A 21,311-nucleotide genomic window follows, 5' to 3' on the forward strand; every position below is an offset into this window, starting at 1 on the left:
TGTCTGTTGTATAGGCAGGCCATGCATCTGGTTTTAAACTAGACCTGGTGTGCCCAACCTACAGCCCATGGGCCATACAGAGCTCACCAGAGCATTTCATAAGGCCCAGGGCCTACTTTAACACAATATACTAACAGGCAATTCATTAGTTTTTTTGTCATCATGTTTACATCATTTTAGGTCACACAAGTGTGTAAATAAACAATACCATACATAGAAATAACCTAATTACATACAAAACAAGCTGAACTTAAAATAGAAATCAATACAGGTGACTTTAAATTTTATTAAAATATGTAGAATCTGTTTGGCCCACACAAAGTTGTTGTTAGTTTTATGTGGCTCTCCGGTGTAACAAGGTTGGGCACCACTGAACTAGGCAGTCCTGCTTTTTAAGGCTTGTCCAATCTGGCACCGAGACAAAATTGTATGTGGTTTTGTCTGGTATAACGGGGGGATAATATTCTGAATGCATCCAATGAAGTGAGCTGTAGCTCACGAAAGCTTATGCTCCGATAAATTTGTTAGTCTCTAAGGTGCCACAAGTCCTCCTTTTCTTTATTCTGAAGAGTGCATCACTCCACCGGCATGACCTTGCACATACCTCGTCAGTACAGGAGGAGCAGTGCGCTCTTCAAAAATGCATCCCCCATGTGGTCTGACATCACATGCACCATGCAGGCAAGGCCACGCTAGTGAGGGCAAGCCCACACCATTCCCAGCCATACTAGAATGTCCTATATTCCAGAAATGCACAAGTGGCCACCCTTGGTCCATATCATTATCCCCACTTCACAGATCAGAACACTGAGGCTGAGAGGTCAAGTGACTTGTTCAAAGTCACCAGCAGGCTAGTGGCCAAGCCAGAAATAGAACCCAAATCTCCTGAATTCTAGTCCAGCACTCTAGCCATTAGCTTATACTGCTTTGTGCATTGCCTCACCTATATAATCTCAATTCCTCATGACCCTGAGCCTCAGCTCTAGAGAAACGAGGACAGTCTCTGATCACCCAAATGGAAACCCTAGTTGAAACATTTTAGTTGGTTCTTCTGGGTTATATTTCAATGCTAGTTTTTTAAATTCTTAGTAACCAGCTGGAGCCATGTGAAAATTTTAATCTAGGGCGGGGTGGACAAACTGTTTGGCCTGAGAGCCACATTGGGGTATGGAAATTGTATGGCAGGCCATGAATGCTCATGAAATTGGGGGTAGGGGTGCAGGAGGGGGTGAGGGCTCCCTCTGGGGGTGTGGGGTCTGGGATGGGGCCAGAAACGAGGAGTTCAGGGTGTGGGAGGGGGCTCCGAGTTGGGGTGTGGGAGGGGGCTGAGGGCTCTGGAGTGGGGCTGGGGATGAGGGGTTTGGGTTGCTATTTGCAACTCAGCTTTCCAGTGGAAAAAGCAATCTGTACTAATGCTCCCCCGCCCACCATCAATACCCATCAGGTGAGCTGCACAGGAGGCCATGCAGTGCAGTAATGGGAGATTTCCCCAAAATCCCAGCCTAGACTGGTCTCAGAGTTGCCAACTCTTGCAGCATAAAGCTCCAGCTCTCGGAGTCCCAGAGATTACATGAGACTCCCCCCCTTTCTTGCTTTATAGATGGAATCATTTAAAGCAAGTGTCTAGCCACAGAGGAAAGCTGGAAAACCCAAGGGCTCACAAGCCAGAAACACCCCAACTTTGTGCCGGTTTGACAGTGGTGTGAGCTGGAGGCAACCTGGGGGGCTGACGGTGGCTCCCCCCTCCAAGCGCGGGTTCCTCCCTACTAGGGCAACTGCGGGGTGCCTGGCAAAGGGGGATGTTGAGGGCCAAGCACAGGAGGGAGAGGACACGGGGCAGGCGGGGCCCGGGCAGAAGAGGCCTGGGAACTATTCACCCCGCCCCCGGCACGTGGCCTCTGCGCCTTCCCCGCGAGTCGGGGTCATCCTGGGGGCGGGCAGTGGGCAGAATTCTCGCGAGACGGGCGGAGAACTTGGTTGCTGAGGCAACCGGGCAGCCGCTTATGGACGGGGTTTCCGCCCCTTTGGGCTCCGCGCCTGGGCCCGGTGCGCGCCCAGAGGGGGCGGGGCTGGGGGGGCTGGGGTGGGGCTCAGGTACGGCAGGCACGGGCAAGGGCCCGGAACTGGTGTTGGCATAGAGAGGGGAGGGGAGGGGTGAGGGAGAGGGGGATGTGAGTGGCTGCATAGCGGGGTGAGTGGGGGAGGGGTGTGCGGCGGGTTGTCGGGGTGAGTGTAAATGGGGGGTGCTGTGGATGGTGTTGTGGAGGTGGAATGGGGCGTGGACAGGATGGGGTGGGACTTCCAGGAGCACGTCCCCCAGTTCCTGAGAGAGGGTCAGACGTGTCATATGGGGACATGCCAGCCAGCGTGTGGCCAGCTGCTAAAGAAAGCCCGGGCCAGGGCATCTGAGGTGGACAAAGATTCAGAGGCGAAAATTAAGCCTCCTTCCCCTCCCTGAACGTCCTTCTCCCTGTTAACCTGCTGAGTTGTGTAGAGAGAGTCTGAAAAACGCACTTGCCCAGATGCCCCTGGGGATCACTGGGACCTAAACTATTAATTTGTGCAGAATTTATTATTTCACTTTTGAAAGTTGAAGCTTCTAGCACCAAAAAGCAAAAAACAAAAAAAACCCTTCCAAAGGTAAACCGTGAATCATTTTACTCAGCAGCAGAACACTGCTCCAGGGCCTTCACTTCTGCTGGTAACTTTGCCAAACAGCAACCAAGAAAAATAGAGAAAATTGTTCTGTTTCATGCTGCTGTTCAGAACCCTGGGGGCAACAGTGAAAATAACAAGAATTATGCCAGTTTAAACTGACTGCTAATTTGCAAAATCTGAATCTTTTCACAGGGAAAGAGAATCAAATAAATAGAGGCCATGATTCCGAGCAGCAGCCAAGCTAAGTTCTGTTCAGTGCAGAGGCAAAGATGGCTGTGTATCATCTTTACAGTTTTCTCCAGTTTCTGAAAGCAATCAGGGACTGTCTGAGTCCCTGCCGTAAGTCAGAGCAGCCTAGGTCTGCTTTGTTGCAGTGCCCCTCTTTGGGCCAGCAGAATCGTTAGAGCACAGTATGCTCTGGCATATCTGCCTTTTACAACCACATCTCTTCCCTTTATTGAGGGGTCTGTGAGGAAAGTGCAGTAGAGAATTCTCTGGCATGGAAGTCTGCTGATGCCTATATTCCAGTTCCACCCTCTAGCTTTATCTCCATTGCTATCACAGCAGGAGTTGTGCTGGTATTAGCAACATTGGGAAATTTTTAGAGAAAAGGTTAATGTAAACACCATCCCAAAGATCTTCCAAGAGATCTAGTTATAATCCATTCCATTCTCATTCCAAAGGGTTTCCTTTTATGGCTTCCTCTAGTGTTTGTTTTAATCTTTCCTTGAATGCAGCTAGTGATGGCATTTTGACTACCTCTCTTGGTGGCATAATGCCTAATTGTTTGTCACTGTAAAGAAATATTTTCATAGAAGGCAAGTATCAGAGGGGTAGCCGTGTTAGTCTGTATCCACAAAAATGAGGAGTCCGGTGGCACCTTAAAGACGAACAGATTTATCTGGGCATAAGTTTTCATGGGTAAAAAACCCACTTCTTCAAATAAATTGAGTGACAATTACAGAGCAATTTTCACTCCATGCATCTGAAGAAGTTGGTTTTTTACCCACGAAAGCTTATGCCCAAATAAATCTGTTAGTCTTTGAGGTGCCACAGGACTCCTCGTTGTTTTCATAGAAGGCAGAGATTTCAGGAGGAATCCCACCCTTGCTGCCCCTTTATTTGTGTAGAAAGAGTGTTTGTTGTAGAAAGAGTGTAAAAACAGTCATTTTGAAATTGTAATGTATTTCACAGTCTGCAGAACAATTTAATGTTCACATTTCTGAAGATTATGTCAGAAGATTCAGACAAGGATAAGCAGTTGATAAATCGCATAATAAGTGATGAATACAATTCGGTACGTCTCCCTTTGGCCTTCGTCCTTTTGTATGTATCTATTTATTTATTTATAATGTACCCATCAATATAATATGATTTGCTTTCTATGCAAACTTGATGACATCTGATTCCAGTTCCCCACTTTAAAGAGGTCCTGTGATCTTGAAACCTAGCCATTTTTTAAAAAAAGAGTTAAAAGTAATTTCAGGTATTATACCTTCCCCTGAGTTTCCCTGTCAGTTTGTGTGGGTTTATGACCATATTTTCCTATTTTTAAAATATTTTTCTCTCCACTATCCTGTTCAAACAGGGAAAACTTACCAGTGCCATTGGGTATACACAGAGTGCTATCAAATGCACAAAGTAAAAATACAGTCCCCAGTCCTACAGCTAACTTTATGCAGGGATTGAAGTCTGCACAGGGGTCTGATTGGTTTCTCAGCTATTTTCCAATACAACATTCTTTTGTATTACTTCCAAACTGCAAACATGTAGTGAAGTGATGTCATAGCATATCAACAAAACCGAGAGATGTATGTAACGATGCTGATGGTAATTGCTTCCTCTTCTCTTCATCTCTGAGGGAGTCCAGAGTTTTGTCGTCTTCCTCATGCCTTATATTTTCCCATGCTTTTCTAAAACTTTTTTGTAGGGTGGATTGAATCTTTGAGACATTGTCTCATGCACACCTCCTCTCACATTTGCAATTAACATCCCTGGGGCAACTACATCAGTTGTTTTCATGGAAAAGTAATATGAAAACACTGATGTAGTTTTAACTTATTTTAACATGGCTTAGCAGCCAGAAGTAAGAGGTGAGACAAAATCATGTCACTAGCCTTCTCTCCACAGCTACCAACAAGTGTTTTGTGGACCACTGTTGATCCATAGACCCCAGTTTTGAAACCACACATTTAGCACAGAACTAAATGGAACCCCCTTTGAGCTCACCACTGATACGGTTCAGAACAGTATGGTTTTACATTGTTGAGTAATGTAACACCCTTCCTCCTACCCTGCTCTCCCTGGGGGTGGGGACTGTGAATTCACTTCTCCAGAGTATTTCTAGCCCCCTGTCTGAGAAAGCATGACAGGGACTCAAAGCAAGGACTCCAATGCCAATGCAGAGAACTAACACTACTAGGTTGCTGCTGGGTTAACCCAATAGTAATGCTTTGGGATTGTTGAGATGTTAAAGTGACTACTGATTTTGCATGTCTCACTTTTCAGGTGCCTAACTTGAGACACAGTAAAGGAACCTGATTTTTGAAAAGTGCTCAGCACCAATCATCTGAAAATCAAGCCCTATAAGGTGTTTCCAGTAGGCATCCAAAAATTGAAACACATTTAGTCATTTCTGAAAATCTTGTCATCATATTCTTCTGTTCTAGGTAAATTTTCAGAAACCATGTATTGTTACTTTTTGATCCAAGCAGCTAGTCAAAGTTCGGGACCTTGTAGGTTGTTCCAGTTGGGAGTACAAATTGATGATAGTCTGGTATTTTCTTTGATACAGTCTTGTTTATTTTCAAGGAATGTGCAAAGTTCTTCTGCAAAGGCAGGAGGAACTAAAACAAAAAGTAGTAGTTTCTGAGCTTCCAGGCCTAAGCTTCATTCTGCCAGCATTCCCACCCCAAAATCTTTTGCTAGCCTTCTGCCAGGGCCATAAGCTGATGCTTGGCTTTCTTGCTCTGCCTCTGAGTCTTTCTCAGTTTCTTGTCTGCACTACAGCTTGTCTTTTTCACCACATGCAATAGCTAGTGAGTGGAATACTCTGCCCACATGGTGCTATTTCTCTGCAAACTCCATTATGCCTTGTTTTGGGTGTCACCCCTTATCTGTTCCTTACAGATATTTTAAATGAAGGGCATGTTCACACTTATTAATTTCAATGAGATTTTATCTCATTCCATAGTAGGGTTTAACTCAGCTCATAACAATATTTAAAATATTAATGTAAATAGTGTCCACAAATAAATCAGAATTTCCAGCTGCAGTTGTGAAACAGTTTTGGAGTTAGAAATGTTCCAAGGTATTTCAGGAAGGAAGGTGGTTTTTTTACATGAATGTGATATTAATTGTAGGGGTGCCATTATGACAGCCCTATAGACTAAGTACTGTATGAAGTGAAAATATACAGGACAGGCAGCAGCCTCAGCAGTTCATGCTCCTTCATATTGCCTTGCCAGCGTGTTCCAACCTTGACCTGGCAAAATCACCTTTAGGGTCAAGACAGTAATTTCCTCTCTATGGCTTTTTTAAACATTGGTCTCTCTACTGAAACTGGCAACAAAAGTGCCAAGTGTGGAACTGGGAATTTTTGTGATATAGACTCTTGTCAAACTCATTTTTCATAGACCTCTGAACAGCCATTAATAACAACTTTTTGTTATTGATTTTTGAGCTGTAGCTCACGAAAGCTCATGCTCCAATAAATTTGTTAGTCTCTAAGGTGCCACAAGTACTCCTTTTCTTTTTGCGGATACAGACTAACACAGCTGCTATTCTGAAACCTAACAACTTTCAGTTACTTCTGCTATAACTGTAACTTCAGATTGGTTAACAAAGAGAGAAGACTAAATATCCTTTTACCAATCCTCTGAGCCTTCTAGTCTCCTATAGTTTATCTGGCTGGTTGGAGTTGGCATCTGCTCTGTTCAGATTTCCTGCAAAATATATTTAGTCATGCTCATTTGTCAAGGTAATTGACCAAATGGAAGCTGATCAGTTATGCAGAGAGTGGTCAGTTCCTCATATTTGCAATGTTTGTTGAAACTCATTCCCTTAGTGGCATGTCCTCCTCTCCGCCACCACTGAAATGTTTTCATTATGATATAGTGTTTTCATAATAATAATGAACAAGTGAGTAATCTCACTGTTGAAAACCCCTTATCCTTCTAGAACATGTACCAGGACAGATGCTATTGCTGCTTCCTTTTGGTTAAAAAGAAACAAGAGGAGACTATCCTGTTGTCTTATTTTTAGGATGAAGATCCCTTTAACCCATTTGTGGCAGAAGAACTTGAGCAGTGTGCATTTTTCACAGGTTAGAACCCTTCCATTTATTCCCATACACTTTCACTGCAAAGTCACAAGGGAGGATGAGAAGGGATGTTAGTGCTCATGTGAGTGACAAGAGAGCCAAGTGTAGTCTGAGCAAAAGCTATGTATGCTTCCTCACTCAGTTGTTCAGCTAATGCACCTCACTCAGAAGTTGCTGCATTCCTTTGATCAGAAACTATTGATCTTGCCAAATTTGTGGTGGCTTCAGGATGTGAACATTTATCCACTAGGAATGAAAATGGGATAGCTAAACTAATTTCTTTTCCACGTGCTTTAGACATAATCTAGATTTGAACCCAGATCCCCAGAGATGAAAAGGCATTACCCCAGTCTCTATTTGTTGTACTGAGACAAAGCAGACCCAGAGAAAGTAGTAAACCAGGACAAACTAAACACTTTGAAAAGATAAAATTTCCTCCAGGGGTGCAATGAGAGAGGGATCTATGAGCCCAGGACCCAACTCATCCTTGGTCACAGGTGTTACAACAAATTCCTGTGGAAGTCCTTGCCAAACAGCTGTTTCTCCTTCCAGAGTGGGCCCAGAAGTGGAAGAGATGGAGGAGGCAGCATGAGGAGATGGCAACCTTATTTTCAGGGTCTGTGGCATTCCGGAGGTGCTCCTGCCCCTGCTCTGGCCAGTTGCTGACAGCTTCATTTACTGCTTCTTCCCTGGGTCCAACATTTGGACCCAGGTGAGAGAGACTGGCCAGAACTCCTCATCCACCTCCCTTCCCACCCCAGACCCAACTTCCCATTTCCTAGAACCCTGGATTGCAATCTCCTCATGCTACTTCCTCTACCTCTTCCGGGCCCTCTCCAGAAGGAGAGATGGCGACTTAGTGAGGACATACATGTGCCATGCAGCAGTATGAAGGTAAGGAACCCTATACACAGATGTGAACATCTCAGAATGTAACCTCTGTTACTTGGCACGTGACCTTACCTGGGCCCCCCCTCCTTAGGAAAATTCTGGTTATGCCCCGGTTCCTCTTGCATTCAACCCCCCCTTACAAATATAACTAAGAGACTTGCTCCAGATTACATGAAACAAATCCTTTCTAACTCTATTAAAAGCTGCTAATACGTATCTACAAAGACTCAAATGAAAGGTCCTGGCTTGAAATATTTATCCTATTTATTACTTATAGCAGAGTGCTTGATATATTTTGTGATAGATGTAATCCAATGTCCATTTAACTCAGCTTTTTAAATTCAGGGTGATTTATAGCATGCAGCATTGATCTTTTTTTCAGTGGGATGACAGTAAATTCATGAAACCAGTTTGCAGTACTGGATTATCCATTAGTTTCAGACCAATTGGCTTTGCATGCTGTCACTTGAAGGACTGAAGAGACTAGTGTATTTTTTCATTTTCACATAGATTCCATTTGTGATCAGCTTTTCCCATGGACAAAACAGATTGTCTTGGCATATAACTCTGGGAGATGGGTACCCCGGCTTCGTGAGCCTCGCAATCTTTATAGCATATCTCCTGCACGTCACCTGAGCTTAATACGTTGGCCACACCAATGTGAGGTCATCAGGGATAGAATTGAGCACATTGGTAAGTCCTAAATATTGGTCAATAATAATATTAATACTTAACTCTTCATAATTTTTTATAAATGAATCTTTATCAAAGCTATTGGGACACTATTAAGAACTTTTCTTGCCAGTCTCTGTGCTTTACTGATAAAATTCATTGTGGTTTGGGAGCAATCAGTGGAGATCATGTGCATTTCTGAGATGAGATTGAACTGTTGATGGCCCTGATTCTGTTCCCCTTAAAGTCACTGATCAAACTCCTGCTGACTTCAATAGTATAGGATTGGGTTTCCATCACCCACTTAGTAGGGACACACTTGTCAAAATTGAGCATATAAACAAAATTATATTTTTGAAAACAGTCATACAGATAATCTAGTGTTATTGTAGTTGTGTTCGTCCCAGGATATTGGAGTGACAAGGTGGGTGAGGTATTATCTTTTATTAGACCAACTTCTTTTGAGCTTTCAGAGAGATGAAGAAGAGCTCCGTGGAAGCTCAAAAGTTTGTCTCTCTCACCAACAGAAGTTGGGCCAATAAAAGATAATACCTCACCCACCTTGTCTCTCTTATGCAGAGAGTGTGTCATTTCACATGTTCAAACAATTGTATTATAAAAATGTAATTATCAAATTGCTGTTCATGTGGATTTTAATATAGTCAGCATCTGTCTTGACACCTAAGATCAGCCTTGAGTAAGTCTGTTCAGGGAGAACAAAAAGCACACCAGAAAATGAAATGAGTGGGGTGCCACTGGGGATGTTGAGAGAATGGAGTCTTCTCTTTGTACAGCAGGTTTGCAAGAGTACATGTTTACAAGAGAATATCTAGAACAAAGGAAAGTGTCTGAACTTCATTCTAGACTTGGTTCTGAGGGTCAGAGTTAAAGGAGACCTTCAAAAGATATTTTAAAAATTAGATTTATGCCCCATTTTACTTTTTTATGATAGATGACATTTTGGAAGTTTGTGTGTGTGCAAGAAAAATCAAGTCTGATCTTCCCTGGGTTAAAATCCTCAAGATTTTCTTGAGGATCCCATGATTGTATATTTTGAGCCTTCACAATTTAATTGAAGGGATGAGGATGTTCACTCTTTAACAAAAGCTATGTTTCTCCCAAGTGCTCATTAGAAATGAGAGATAAATAGGTGTCAAAACCAAACAAAAAGTAATGTTTTAAACAATATTACTAAAAATATTTTCCCAGTTTTCATTCTCTTGTCTCTAGTGGTGTTATAACTTCACTAGTTTTTCAGTCATGAACAGGACTCCAATTCTTCTGGTAAATGGTGGTAGAGTGTGATACAGCATGGTACAGCACATTTTTCATGCTGCCTGCTTGTTTTCCAGAATCATAAATTTTAATTTAAAAAGCAAATGTAAGTCTCTAACTGTTTTGTTTGTGGAGGTACACTTGTGTCATGTTTTTGAGGCTAAGTGATTCAATGAAATCTGCCTAAATTTGCAGAATCCAAAATAATAATTCCAAGAGGCATAACCCATTCATCTCAATGTGTGCTAACTCAGATGCCCAAAGATAATACTTTAAATGTCAACATTATTAACTTGCTGCTCATCAAAGTATGTATAAAAGGAGAGGGAATATCATATTATGAAGAGCTGCACAATACTGCGAATAACAGTTTATTTTGGCACCGGGAGCACGTGGCCTCAGAAGAGTACTGCCATTTTTTCCTGTCCCTAGTCAAGAATGAGCTAATCCCAAAGAGCCTTACAGGTACCCCAGCAAGTTAGCTGAACTCAAACCAGCGGGAATCAAGCTCAAAATACAAGCTGGCATCACCAGAAGCCAAGCAGAATCATGGTTGTATTTGGACCTTACTGAGAGGGAGCTGAGCCAAGGAGTTCAGAGAGCATGCGTGATCATAGTTTGAACATCTGCACAATCAAATGTGAGTGATAGGTGGGTGGGGCTTATTTTGTGGTCAGACCTTGGAAGAGTATCACTACCGTTCCTCTTTCCTGTCTCCCTTCCATCTGACTCCTCGTCACAACAGCATCTTCCAGTGGATAAACATTTCTAACGTAAAAAACAAGCAGGAAGAAACCTTACTTATTAATTTTTTATATAAAAAATCTTCCAGGTCATAAGAACATAAGAATGGCCATACTGGCTTAGATCAGTGGTCCATCTAGCCCAGTATCCTGTCTTCCCACAGTGACCAGTGCCAGATGCTTTAGAGGGAATAACCAAAACAGGGCAATTATAGAGTGATCCATCTCTTATTGTCCACTCCCAGCTTCTGGCAGTCAGAGATTTAGGGACACCCAGAGTATAAGGTTGCATCCCTGACCGTCTTGGCTAATAGCCATCGTTGGACCTATTCTCCATGAACTTATCTAATTCTTTCTTGAACCCAGTTATACTTTCAGCCTTCACAGCTTCCCCTGGCAACGAGTTCCACAGGCTGATTGTGCGTTGTGTGAAGAAGTTCTTCCTTGTGTACGTTTTAAACCTGCTACCTATTTATGTCAATGGGTACCCAATTCATGTGCTGTGTGAAACGGTAAATAACACTTCCATATTCATTTTCTCCACACTGTTCTTGATTTCATAGACCTCTATCATGTCCCCTCTCAGTCATCTCTTTTCTAAGCTGAACAGTCCTCGTCTTTTAATCTTTCCTCATATGGAAGTTGTTCAATAACCCTAATCATTTTTGTTGCACTTCTCTTTTTCCAATTATATCTTTTTGAAATAGGGAGACCAGAATTGCACACTGTATTTAAGATGTAAGCATACCAGTGATTTATATAGTGGCATTATGATATTTTCTGTCTTATTATCTGTCCCTTTCCTAATGGTTCCAAACATTCTGTTAGAGCAGTGGTTCCCAAACTTGTTCCACCACTTGTGCAGGGAAAGCCCCTGGCAGGCCGGGCTGGTTTGTTTACCTTCAATGTCCGCACGTTTGGCTGATTGCTGCTCCCAGTAGCCGCGGTTCGCTGCTCCAGGCCAATGGGAGCTGCTGGAAGCGGCGCGGGCTGAAGGATTTCCCTGCACAAGCGGCGGAACAAGTTTGGGAACCACTGTGTTAGAGTTTTTGACTGGTGCTGCACATTCTCTAACAAATCATGTTCATCTGGGAGTCTGATAATTCTGTTCTTCATTATTTTTTCAACCAGTTTGCCTGGTACTGAAGTTAAATTTAATGACCTGTAATTGCCAGATTTGCCTCTGGAGCCTTTTTTCAAAAATTGGCATTACTTTAGCTATCTGCCAGTCATCTGGTACAGAGGCTGATTTAAGCAATAGATTACATGCCACAGTTAATCGTTCTGCAATTTCATATTTGAGTACCTTCAGAACTTTTGGATGAATACCATCTTGTCCTCATGACTATTAGTGTCTAATTTATCAATTTGTTCCAAAATCTCCTCTTTTGACACGTCAATCTGAGAATGCTCCTCAGATTTGTCATCTAAAAAGAATGTCTCAGGTGTAGAAATCTCCCTCACATCCTTTGCAGTTAAGACTGATGCAAATAATTTATTTAGCTTCTCCACAATGGCCTTTTCTTCCTTGAGTGTTCCTTCACCACCTTGATTATCCAATGGACACACTGATACTTTGTCAGGCTTCCTGCTTCTGATGTAGTTAAAAAAAAATTGCTGTTAGTTTTTGTGTTTTTAAACAGTTGCTGTTCAGATTCTTTCTTGACCTGCCTAATTGTACCTTCACACTTGACTTGCCAAAGTTTATAGTCTTTTCTATTTTCCTCACTAGGTTTGACTTCCAATTTTTAAAGGATGCCTTTTTTTCCTTTAACTGCCTCTTTACACTGTTGTTTAGCAATGGTGGCCTTTTTCTGGTTCTTTTACTTTTTTGTTGTTGTTAATAATTTGGTCTCCTATATACATCATAAAGAAGGAATAAATGGCACAAGGCACTTTTTTTTTCCTTTGCAGATCACTTTTTAAGGCATGTTGGCAAGGCAAAAGTTAGCATTGTAAATAAGGATTTCAGCTTTCAGGGCTGTCTGTCTAATACCTCTCATTATCCCTATATTGATTTGTTAAAAATAAAAATTCTTAACCATGGTAATAATGTAGGATCATGCCACAACAGTGGAATTGTACCAGAGACCTGAAATTTTTCAACCTGGTTTTCATTTACAAGATCAGATTAATGATGATGATATATAGCCATGAGTCACAAGATAGATTTCTATACTATTTGTTCTCTGCAGCCAGTACTGATTAACTATAGCCTGAATTTAGAGTGCTCAATTCTCATTTCAGTTACACCACTGTAAGTCAAGAGTAATTCCACTAAAGCCAATAGAGTTGCACCAATGTACAACTAGGGTAAGGTAGAGGAAAATCAGACCACAAAAGTTCTTTTACAAGCAGTAGTTTCAGTTACTTGTAATTCAGACGCAACAGAGAGTTTGTTTATTGTATCTAAGTCACTGTTGTGCACATTCATGGGAAGAATGGTTGATTAAACTGAAAAGGCATTTGAAGTAATACTTGATACTAAATTTCACAAGAACAGCTTCTCTTTTAGTAGTCATCCAATATACCCGCTCTCTTTCTACTCCTGGGGGAATTCTGCACCAAAAAAATAAAAATTCTGTGCACAAATATTTTAAAATTCTGCATATTTTGTGTGTCAAAATAACACAATATAATCATGCTGGTTTAAATTATTTTGGTAATTTATTTAAATTACAATACAATGGATGGAGAATGGGAGTGGGGAGCATTGGAGGAAATACCCAAACCTCCTTTGTCTAATAGTAATGTAGCTAGGTTTGACCCTTTATTTCTAATTATTAGTCAACAAATATATGCAGTCATATGCTCAGTGTTACATTACAGGCAACTGAAGAGCAAGTGAGAGGTGGGGAATCAAACTCACAATTTATATTGGCTACTGACCATCTCCAGAAAGGTCAGTAGCAAACAGTTCATGGAGCTTATTTTGACAGGAAATGTTTTCAGTCTAAAATGTAGACCAGTTCTAATAATTAAAGTACCATAAGCATTTATAAGCCATACTGTCCTTTAAAATAAGACTCCTTTACACCACTTTGGCAATGTAAAGGCATGTTTTATGCTCCTGGGGGATTCACAAAGACAATGGGAACAATTTACTAAGCAGACAGGCTGCTACACTCTGCTCTGCCTGAGGGGACAAAGACTGCCCCACCCCTACTTCGTCAGAAACAACCCAAAGCCCTGCCCCTCCATGCCAAGCATGCCACAATAGATGTGAGAGGGACACAGTGTCTTTCTTTATCATACACAAGACTGGCCAGCCCCCTCCCCCCCACTGGCAGTGATTTATGTCTCTACTGCTGCTCCAGGAGCCCAAACTGAGCTGCCTGTGCTGCTGGGGAGGGGCACATGACCACTCTTGAGGCTTCCCTTTGCTTCTTCATCAGAAGTCATTTTTCTGTGGGGAAGCAAATAAATCTGTGAGGGACATGAATTCTGCACATGCGCAGTGATGCAGAATTCCCCCAGGAATCTCTCTCCCTCACATCCTATCAACCCCCTTTTTAATATACATTAACTGCAGGGGAGGAAAAGGAGTTAAATTAAAATCACATTATTTTTGGAAATTATTACAGAAACTGGATCACTCAGAAGATTACTAGTAATGGGAATAATGGAGACTTTCACTTCTTGATTAATGGTTTAAAGGTGAACTTTGCAGCAAAACATGTTTAATGTCTCTTACTTTTCTCTAGGATCCCAAATTTGCTTGCCTTCTCCATAGCAAAAAATTTTCTGCTCCCCCTTCCTTAGGGGAGGAAAAAATCTGCAGCCCATATTATAGATATGTGACATCTCTTTTCATACAACTCCAGTTCTTGCCTTTGTCCTTGACCGAAGAAGAGGTGAGAACCTAATATTTCAAATATATAAACACTTTTTAAAATTTAAAATGTACAGATGAACACCTTTGTATCTATATGCCTGGCCCATGGTATGATGGAGGAGGCATGATCATTATCTCTATCTATCTCTGTAGAGATAGAGGTGGTTAGGGACTATTTAGAAAAGCTGGACGTGCACAAGTCCATGGGGCCGGACGAATTGCATCCGAGAGTGCTGAAGGAATTGGCGGCTGTGATTGCAGAGCCCTTGGCCATTATCTTTGAAAACTCGTGGCGAACGGGGGAAGTCCTGGATGACTGGAAAAAGGCTAATGTAGTGCCCATCTTTAAAAAAGGGAAGAAGGAGGATCCTGGGAACTACAGGCCAGTCAGCCTCACCTCAGTCCCTGGAAAAATCATGGAGCAGGTCCTCAAAGAATCAATCCTGAAGCACTTAGAGGAGAGGAAAGTGATCAGGAACAGTCAGCATGGATTCACCAAGGGAAGGTCATGCCTGACTAATCTAATCGCCTTTTATGATGAGATTACTGGTTCTGTGGATGAAGGGAAAGCAGTGGATGTATTGTTTCTTGACTTTAGCAAAGCTTTTGACACGGTCTCCCACAGCATTCTTGTCAGCAAGTTAAAGAAGTAGGGCTGGATGAATGCACTATAAGGTGGGTAGAAAGCTGGCTAGATTGTCGGGCTCAACGGGTAGTGATCAATGGCTCCATGTCTAGTTGGCAGCCGGTGTCAAGTGGAGTGCCCCAGGGGTCGGTCCTGGGGCCCGTTTTGTTCAATATCTTCATAAATGATCTGGAGGATGGTGTGGATTGCACTCTCAGCAAATTTGCGGATGATACTAAACTGGGAGGAGTGGTAGATACGCTGGAGGGGAGGGATAGGATACAGAAGGACCTAGACAAATTGGAGGATTGGGCCAAAAGAAATCTAATGAGGTTCAATAAGGATAAGTGCAGGGTCCTGCACTTAGGATGGAAGAATCCAATGCACCGCTACAGACTAGGGACCGAATGGCTCGGCAGCAGTTCTGCGGAAAAGGACCTAGGGGTGACAGTGGACGAGAAGCTGGATATGAGTCAGCAGTGTGCCCTTGTTGCCAAGAAGGCCAATGGCATTTTGGGATGTATAAGTAGGGGCATAGCGAGCAGATCGAGGGACGTGATCGTTCCCCTCTATTCGACACTGGTGAGGCCTCATCTGGAGTACTGTGTCCAGTTTTGGGCCCCACACTACAAGAAGGATGTGGATAAATTGGAAAGAGTACAGCGAAGGGCAACAAAAATGATTAGGGGTCTAGAGCACATGACTTATGAGGAGAGGCTGAGGGAGCTGGGATTGTTTAGTCTGCAGAAGAGAAGAATGAGGGGGGATTTGATAGCTGCTTTCAACTACCTGAAAGGGGGTTTCAAAGAGGATGGCTCTAGACTGTTCTCAATGGTAGCAGATGACAGAACGAGGAGTAATGGTCTCAAGTTGCAATGGGGGAGGTTTAGATTGGATATTAGGAAAAACTTTTTCACTAAGAGGGTGGTGAAACACTGGAATGCGCTACCTAGGGAGGTGGTAGAATCTCCTTCCTTAGAGGTTTTTAAGGTCAGGCTTGACAAAGCCATGGCTAGGATGATTTAACTGGGACTTGGTCCTGCTTTGAGCAGGGGGTTGGACTAGATGACCTTCTGGGGTCCCTTCCAACCCTGATATTCTATGATTCTATGATTCTATGATTAGTTTGATACAGCACTTTGTTAAAACTGTCCACTCAATATAAGAAAGAGAATTAGTTGTGCAGTCTCCCATTATCAATAATGGAAGTTGTACGTCTGATTCTGTGGGGCTTGTTTTATTTTTTGCTTTCACCCTTCGTGTGAATGTGCAGATAGCTGTAACTGGAGCTTCTAGCCACAGCCTTACAAACTGTTTTATGGGCTGAGAGCTCTAGTAATGTCCTAAGCAAAGATCCAGAGTGTTAACAACTGTGACATATATCAATTAAGGTGAGCTATTACCAGCAGGAGAGCGGCCGGGGGGGGGGGGACGACCTTTTGTAGTGATAATGAAGGTGGGCCATTTCCAGCAGTTGACAAGAACATCTGAGGAACAGTGGGGGGCGGAGGGGGTGGGTGGGAATAAACATGGGGAAATAGTTTTACTTTGTGTAATGACCCATCCACTCCCAGTCTCTATTCAAGCCTAAGTTAATTGTATCCAGTTTGCAAATTAATTCCAATTCAGCAGTCTCTCGTTGGAGTCTGTTTCTGAAGTTTTTTTGTTGAAGAATTGCCACTTTTAGGTCTGTAATCGAGTGACCAGAGAGATTGAAGTGTTCTCCAACTGGTTTTTGAATGTTATAAATCTTGATGTCTGATTTGTGTCCATTTCTTCTTTTACATAGAGACTGTCCAGTTTGACCAATGTACATGGCAGAGGGGCATTGCTGGCACATGATGACATGTATCACTTTGGTAAATGCGCAGGTGAACGAGCCTCTGATAGTGTGGCTGATGTGATGAGGCCCTGTGATGGTGTCCCCTGAATAGATATGTGGACAGAGTTGGCAACGGGCTTTGTTGCAAGGCTAGGTTCCTGGGTTAGTGGTTCTGTTGTGTGGTGTGTGCTCAAGAAACTCCCTGAAAAAGCACATGAACAAATCCGCACAGACACACCCCTGGAACCCCGACCTGGGGTATTCTATCTGCTACCCAAGATCCATAAACCTGGAAATCCTGGACGCCCCATCATCTCAGGCATTGGCACCCTGACAGCAGGATTGTCTGGCTATGTAAACTCCCTCCTCAGGCCCTATGCTACCAGCACTCCCAACTATCTTTGAGACTCCACTAACTTCCTGAGGAAACTACAATTCATCAGTGATCTTCCTGAAAATACCATCCTGGCCACTATGGATGTAGAGGCCCTCTACACCAACATTCCACACAAAGATGGACAACAAGTCGTCAGGAACAGTATCCCTGATAATGTCATGGCTAACTTGGTGGCTGAACTTTGTGACTTTGTCCTCACCCATAACTATTTCACATTTGGGGACAATGTATACCTTCAAATCAGCAGCACTACTATGGGTACCCGCATGGCCCCACAGTATGCCAACATTTTTATGGGTGACTTAGAACAACGCTTCCTCAGCTCTCATCCCCTAATGCCCGTACTCTACTTGCGCTACACTGATGACATCTTCATCATCTGGACCCATGGAAAAGAAGCCCTGGAGGAATGCCACCATGATTTCAACAATTTCCATCCCACCATCAACCTCAGCCTGGACCAGTCCACACAAGAGATCTACTTCCTGGACACTGCGGTGCTAATAAGCGATGGTCACATAAACACCACCCTATACCGGAAACCTACTGACCGCTATTCCTACCTACATGCCTCCAGCTTTCATCCAGACCACACCACACGATCCATTGTCTACAGTCAAGTTCTATGATACAACCGCATTTGCTCCAACCCCTCAGACAGACAAACACCTACAAGATCTCTATCCAGCATTCTTACAACTACAGTACCCACCTACTGAAATGAAGAAACAGATTGTCAGAGCCAGAAGAGTACCCAGAAGTCACCTACTACAGAACAGGCCCAACAAAGAAAATAACAGAACGCCACTAGCCATCACCTTCAGGCCCCAACTTTAAAACCTCTCCAATGCATCATCAAGGATCTACAACCTATCCCTAAGGACGATCCATCACTCTCACAGATCTTGGGAGACAGGCCAGTCCTTGCTTACAGACAGCTCCCCAACCTGAAGCAAATACTCACCAGCAACCACACACCACACAACAGAACCACTAACCCAGGAACCTATCCTTGCAACAAAGCCAGTTGCCAACTGTGTCCACATATCTATTGAGGGGACACCAATATAGGGCCTAATCACATCAGCCATGCCATCAGAGGTGTGATATATGCTATCATGTGCCAGCAATGCCCCTCTGCCATGTACCTTGGTCAAACTGGACAGTCTCTACGTAAAAGAATAAATGGACACAAATCAGACGTCAAGAATTATAACATTCAAAAACCACTTGGAGAACACTTTAATCTCTCTGGTCACTCGATTACAGACCTAAAAGTGGCAATACTTCAACAAAAAAACTTCAGAAACAGACTCCAACGAGAGACTGCTGAATTGGAATTAATTTGCAAACTGGATACAATTAACTTAGACTTGAATAGAGACTGGGAGTGGATGGGTCATTACACAAAGTAAAACTATTTCCCCATGTTTATCTCTCTCCACACACGCACACACACACACACACACACACTGTTACTCAGATGTTCTTGTCAACTGCTGGAAATGGCCCACCTTGATTATCACTACAAAAGGTTTTTTCCCCCACGCTCTCCTCCTGGTAATAGCTCACCTTAAGTGATCACTCTGATTACAGTGTGTATGGTAATACACATTGTTTCATGTTCTCTGTGTATATAAATCTCTCCACTGTATTTTCCATTGAATGCATCCGATGAAGTGAGCTGTAGCTCACAAAAGCTTATGCTTAAATAAATTTGTTAGTCTCTAAGGTGCCACAAGTCCTCCTTTTCTTTTTGCGAATACAGACTAACATGGCTGCTACTCTGAAATTTATCAATTGATAGAGTTCCAGTCACTAGCATTACCAGGAGTAGTATAGGAATGTAGAAAATAAGTTTTACCAGAGAATAATACACCCCCCCACCCAATACTTGTTTTTATTTCGAATTGTGAGTGAGAATTATTCATGGGTAGTAAAACTGTGGTCCAAATTTATTGCCCTTTAATTTAATCAGTTGACTACTCTGTTCTTTTATCCTAGGGTAGGATAAAAAGGAAGGACAGCTACACTTTCAATGTGTCCTTCATAGTTTGAATACTCCAGTCTTGTTGACTTTTCTTTACAAGTTAAATAATCCTAGCAAACAGTCATCATGTATAAATTTATCCATACCTTTAACAAGCTATATACATTTCTGGACCATGTGGATTTCCATTTTTCTTTCTGCAACACCCGTTGTCCTTTGAGTTAAGATAGTCACTTATCTGTTGGTTTTGGTCAAACAGCCACTATGGCCAGTAGAGCTTCATCACCTATGTTTCTTTCTCCTCTTTCCCTATCCACTCATCTTTTTTTTTAAAGTAACCCACTTTGACACAGATGCCCATTTGTGGTTCACTCTTTGTGTCAGCAACTTGTCATACTTGACATACTCACTACACCTAACACTCTTGTCAGACTCTGTATCCAAAAAGGGTCATATAAGATATAATTGGAAAACAAATAATTCACTGATCATGCATATTCTTGTGTGATGTATGTACAAGGTGTGTACAAAGAGTTATGAATATGTGCTAGAATTAAGTTCTTAAATTTAGTTTGGCAAGCAATGCATAAGCACAGTCTGCCTTGGGCAAATGAATGTGTATTTGTTTGTCTGAGCTGTCTGGTCATCTGGCACAGACAATGAAGGTACATTTACAAAAAAGGTAAACAAAGCCATCAATCTAACGAGTAGGGAAGAGAGCCTCTTGCGGGGGTCTGAACATCAATTGATAAGTAATTGAATCAGCTGATTGTATGTGATATTGCTGTATTATAAAAGTGTATCAAGTAAGGTCTATTATGATAACCAATAACACATTGGTGATGCAAATAATTGTAAAATGTATGTGTTAACACTATGTGAGGAATTATGAATACTCACTGATATTATACTTTAAAGTCTGTGACCCAACAAAAGGAGAAACAGATTTTCTCCTAGACAGGAGGAAAGGCAGCTACAGTAAAACCTGCTTTAAAGACCACCTCTAAAAAAAGACCACCTGTCATGAGCGATTACCTGCAGAGGTCACGGAATACCATCACTCTCTGGTGTACAAACCTTTGAAGAGAGACCACCTCTTACAAGTGACCACTTTTGCTAACTCCCATGAGTGGTAGCTCTTGGCAGGTTTTATTGTATCTACCTGTCTCTAATGAAATTAAGCAAGATGTGACCAAAAATAGTGGAAGCCCCATTTACGTACCAGTCAGCAGTGGGGGTGGGAAGCCCACAGGAAGGAAGAACAGCATGAGGTCTTCCTGAATCTTGAGACAAAAGAGTGAGTTTGGGAAGATATAAGGAGAGAAAAAAAGCCATCTTGGCATCCATCACTGGATAGACAGAAGGGGCCAGAGTTCTTGCAAGATGAGAAAGATGAGTCCTTCAACCAAGTGAAGTCTGTGGGAACTGAAGTCTGTAGGAACTGAATATAAGTGAGAAACCTGCTTAGCAATGATCTTTCACATAGGAAGACAAAGGAAACCAGCATTTGTACTTCGGTGGAAGGTTCTAACTGAGAGAAAACCAGCCACGGCTGGAAAGAAGGAGATTGCTAAGAAATCTACCTTGAACCAAGGCTGTAGCTTGTTGAGTTAAGTCTTGGTTCCAGTCAACACTAAAAAGGTAGCTTGACCCAGCTATATTTCTGAAAAGTCCACACCCTTGAGTGAAGTAGTTAAAATAACCTAATCTGCGGTGTAGATAGCACTAAGTCAATGGAAGAATTCTTCCATCAATCTAGTTTACACCTCTCAGGGAGGTGGATTATCTATGCCAATGGGAGAACCGCTCCCATTGGCACAGATAGCGTCTACACTGAAGTGCTACAGTGTTGTAGCTTCAGCACTGCAGCTGTTCTGCCGTAGAATTTCAAGTGTAGAAAGCCCTTAGCCACTATAAAGCATATTTTACTTTTATTTGCTTGTAACCATTTTGTCTTCAACTCTTGAACTTGAACTCACTTACAACCTTTCTTTTTGTTAATACGCTTGTTTTATTTATAATCTAAACCAATCTAGAGCTGGGTTTGAATTGAATAATTATTAACTCCACTTTAAGTAATAA

General features: G+C 42.4%; 1 protein-coding gene across 1 annotated transcript in view; it reads left to right on the top strand.

Moving 5' to 3' along the window:
• The first annotated feature begins 2,165 nt into the window (after nt 1-2,165).
• Nucleotides 2,166-21,311, top strand: part of AGBL3 (AGBL carboxypeptidase 3) — an 85,002-nt gene continuing 65,856 nt past the window's right edge. The window contains 4 exon segments of the mRNA XM_043491308.1: nt 2,166-2,191; nt 3,853-3,955; nt 6,922-6,982; nt 8,381-8,563. Coding sequence (XP_043347243.1) covers nt 3,869-3,955; nt 6,922-6,982; nt 8,381-8,563 — 331 coding nt within the window. The 5' untranslated portion in view covers nt 2,166-2,191; nt 3,853-3,868.

Source organism: Dermochelys coriacea, chromosome 1, assembly GCF_009764565.3.
Source record: "Dermochelys coriacea isolate rDerCor1 chromosome 1, rDerCor1.pri.v4, whole genome shotgun sequence".
NCBI classification, from domain to species: Eukaryota; Metazoa; Chordata; order Testudines; family Dermochelyidae; genus Dermochelys; species Dermochelys coriacea.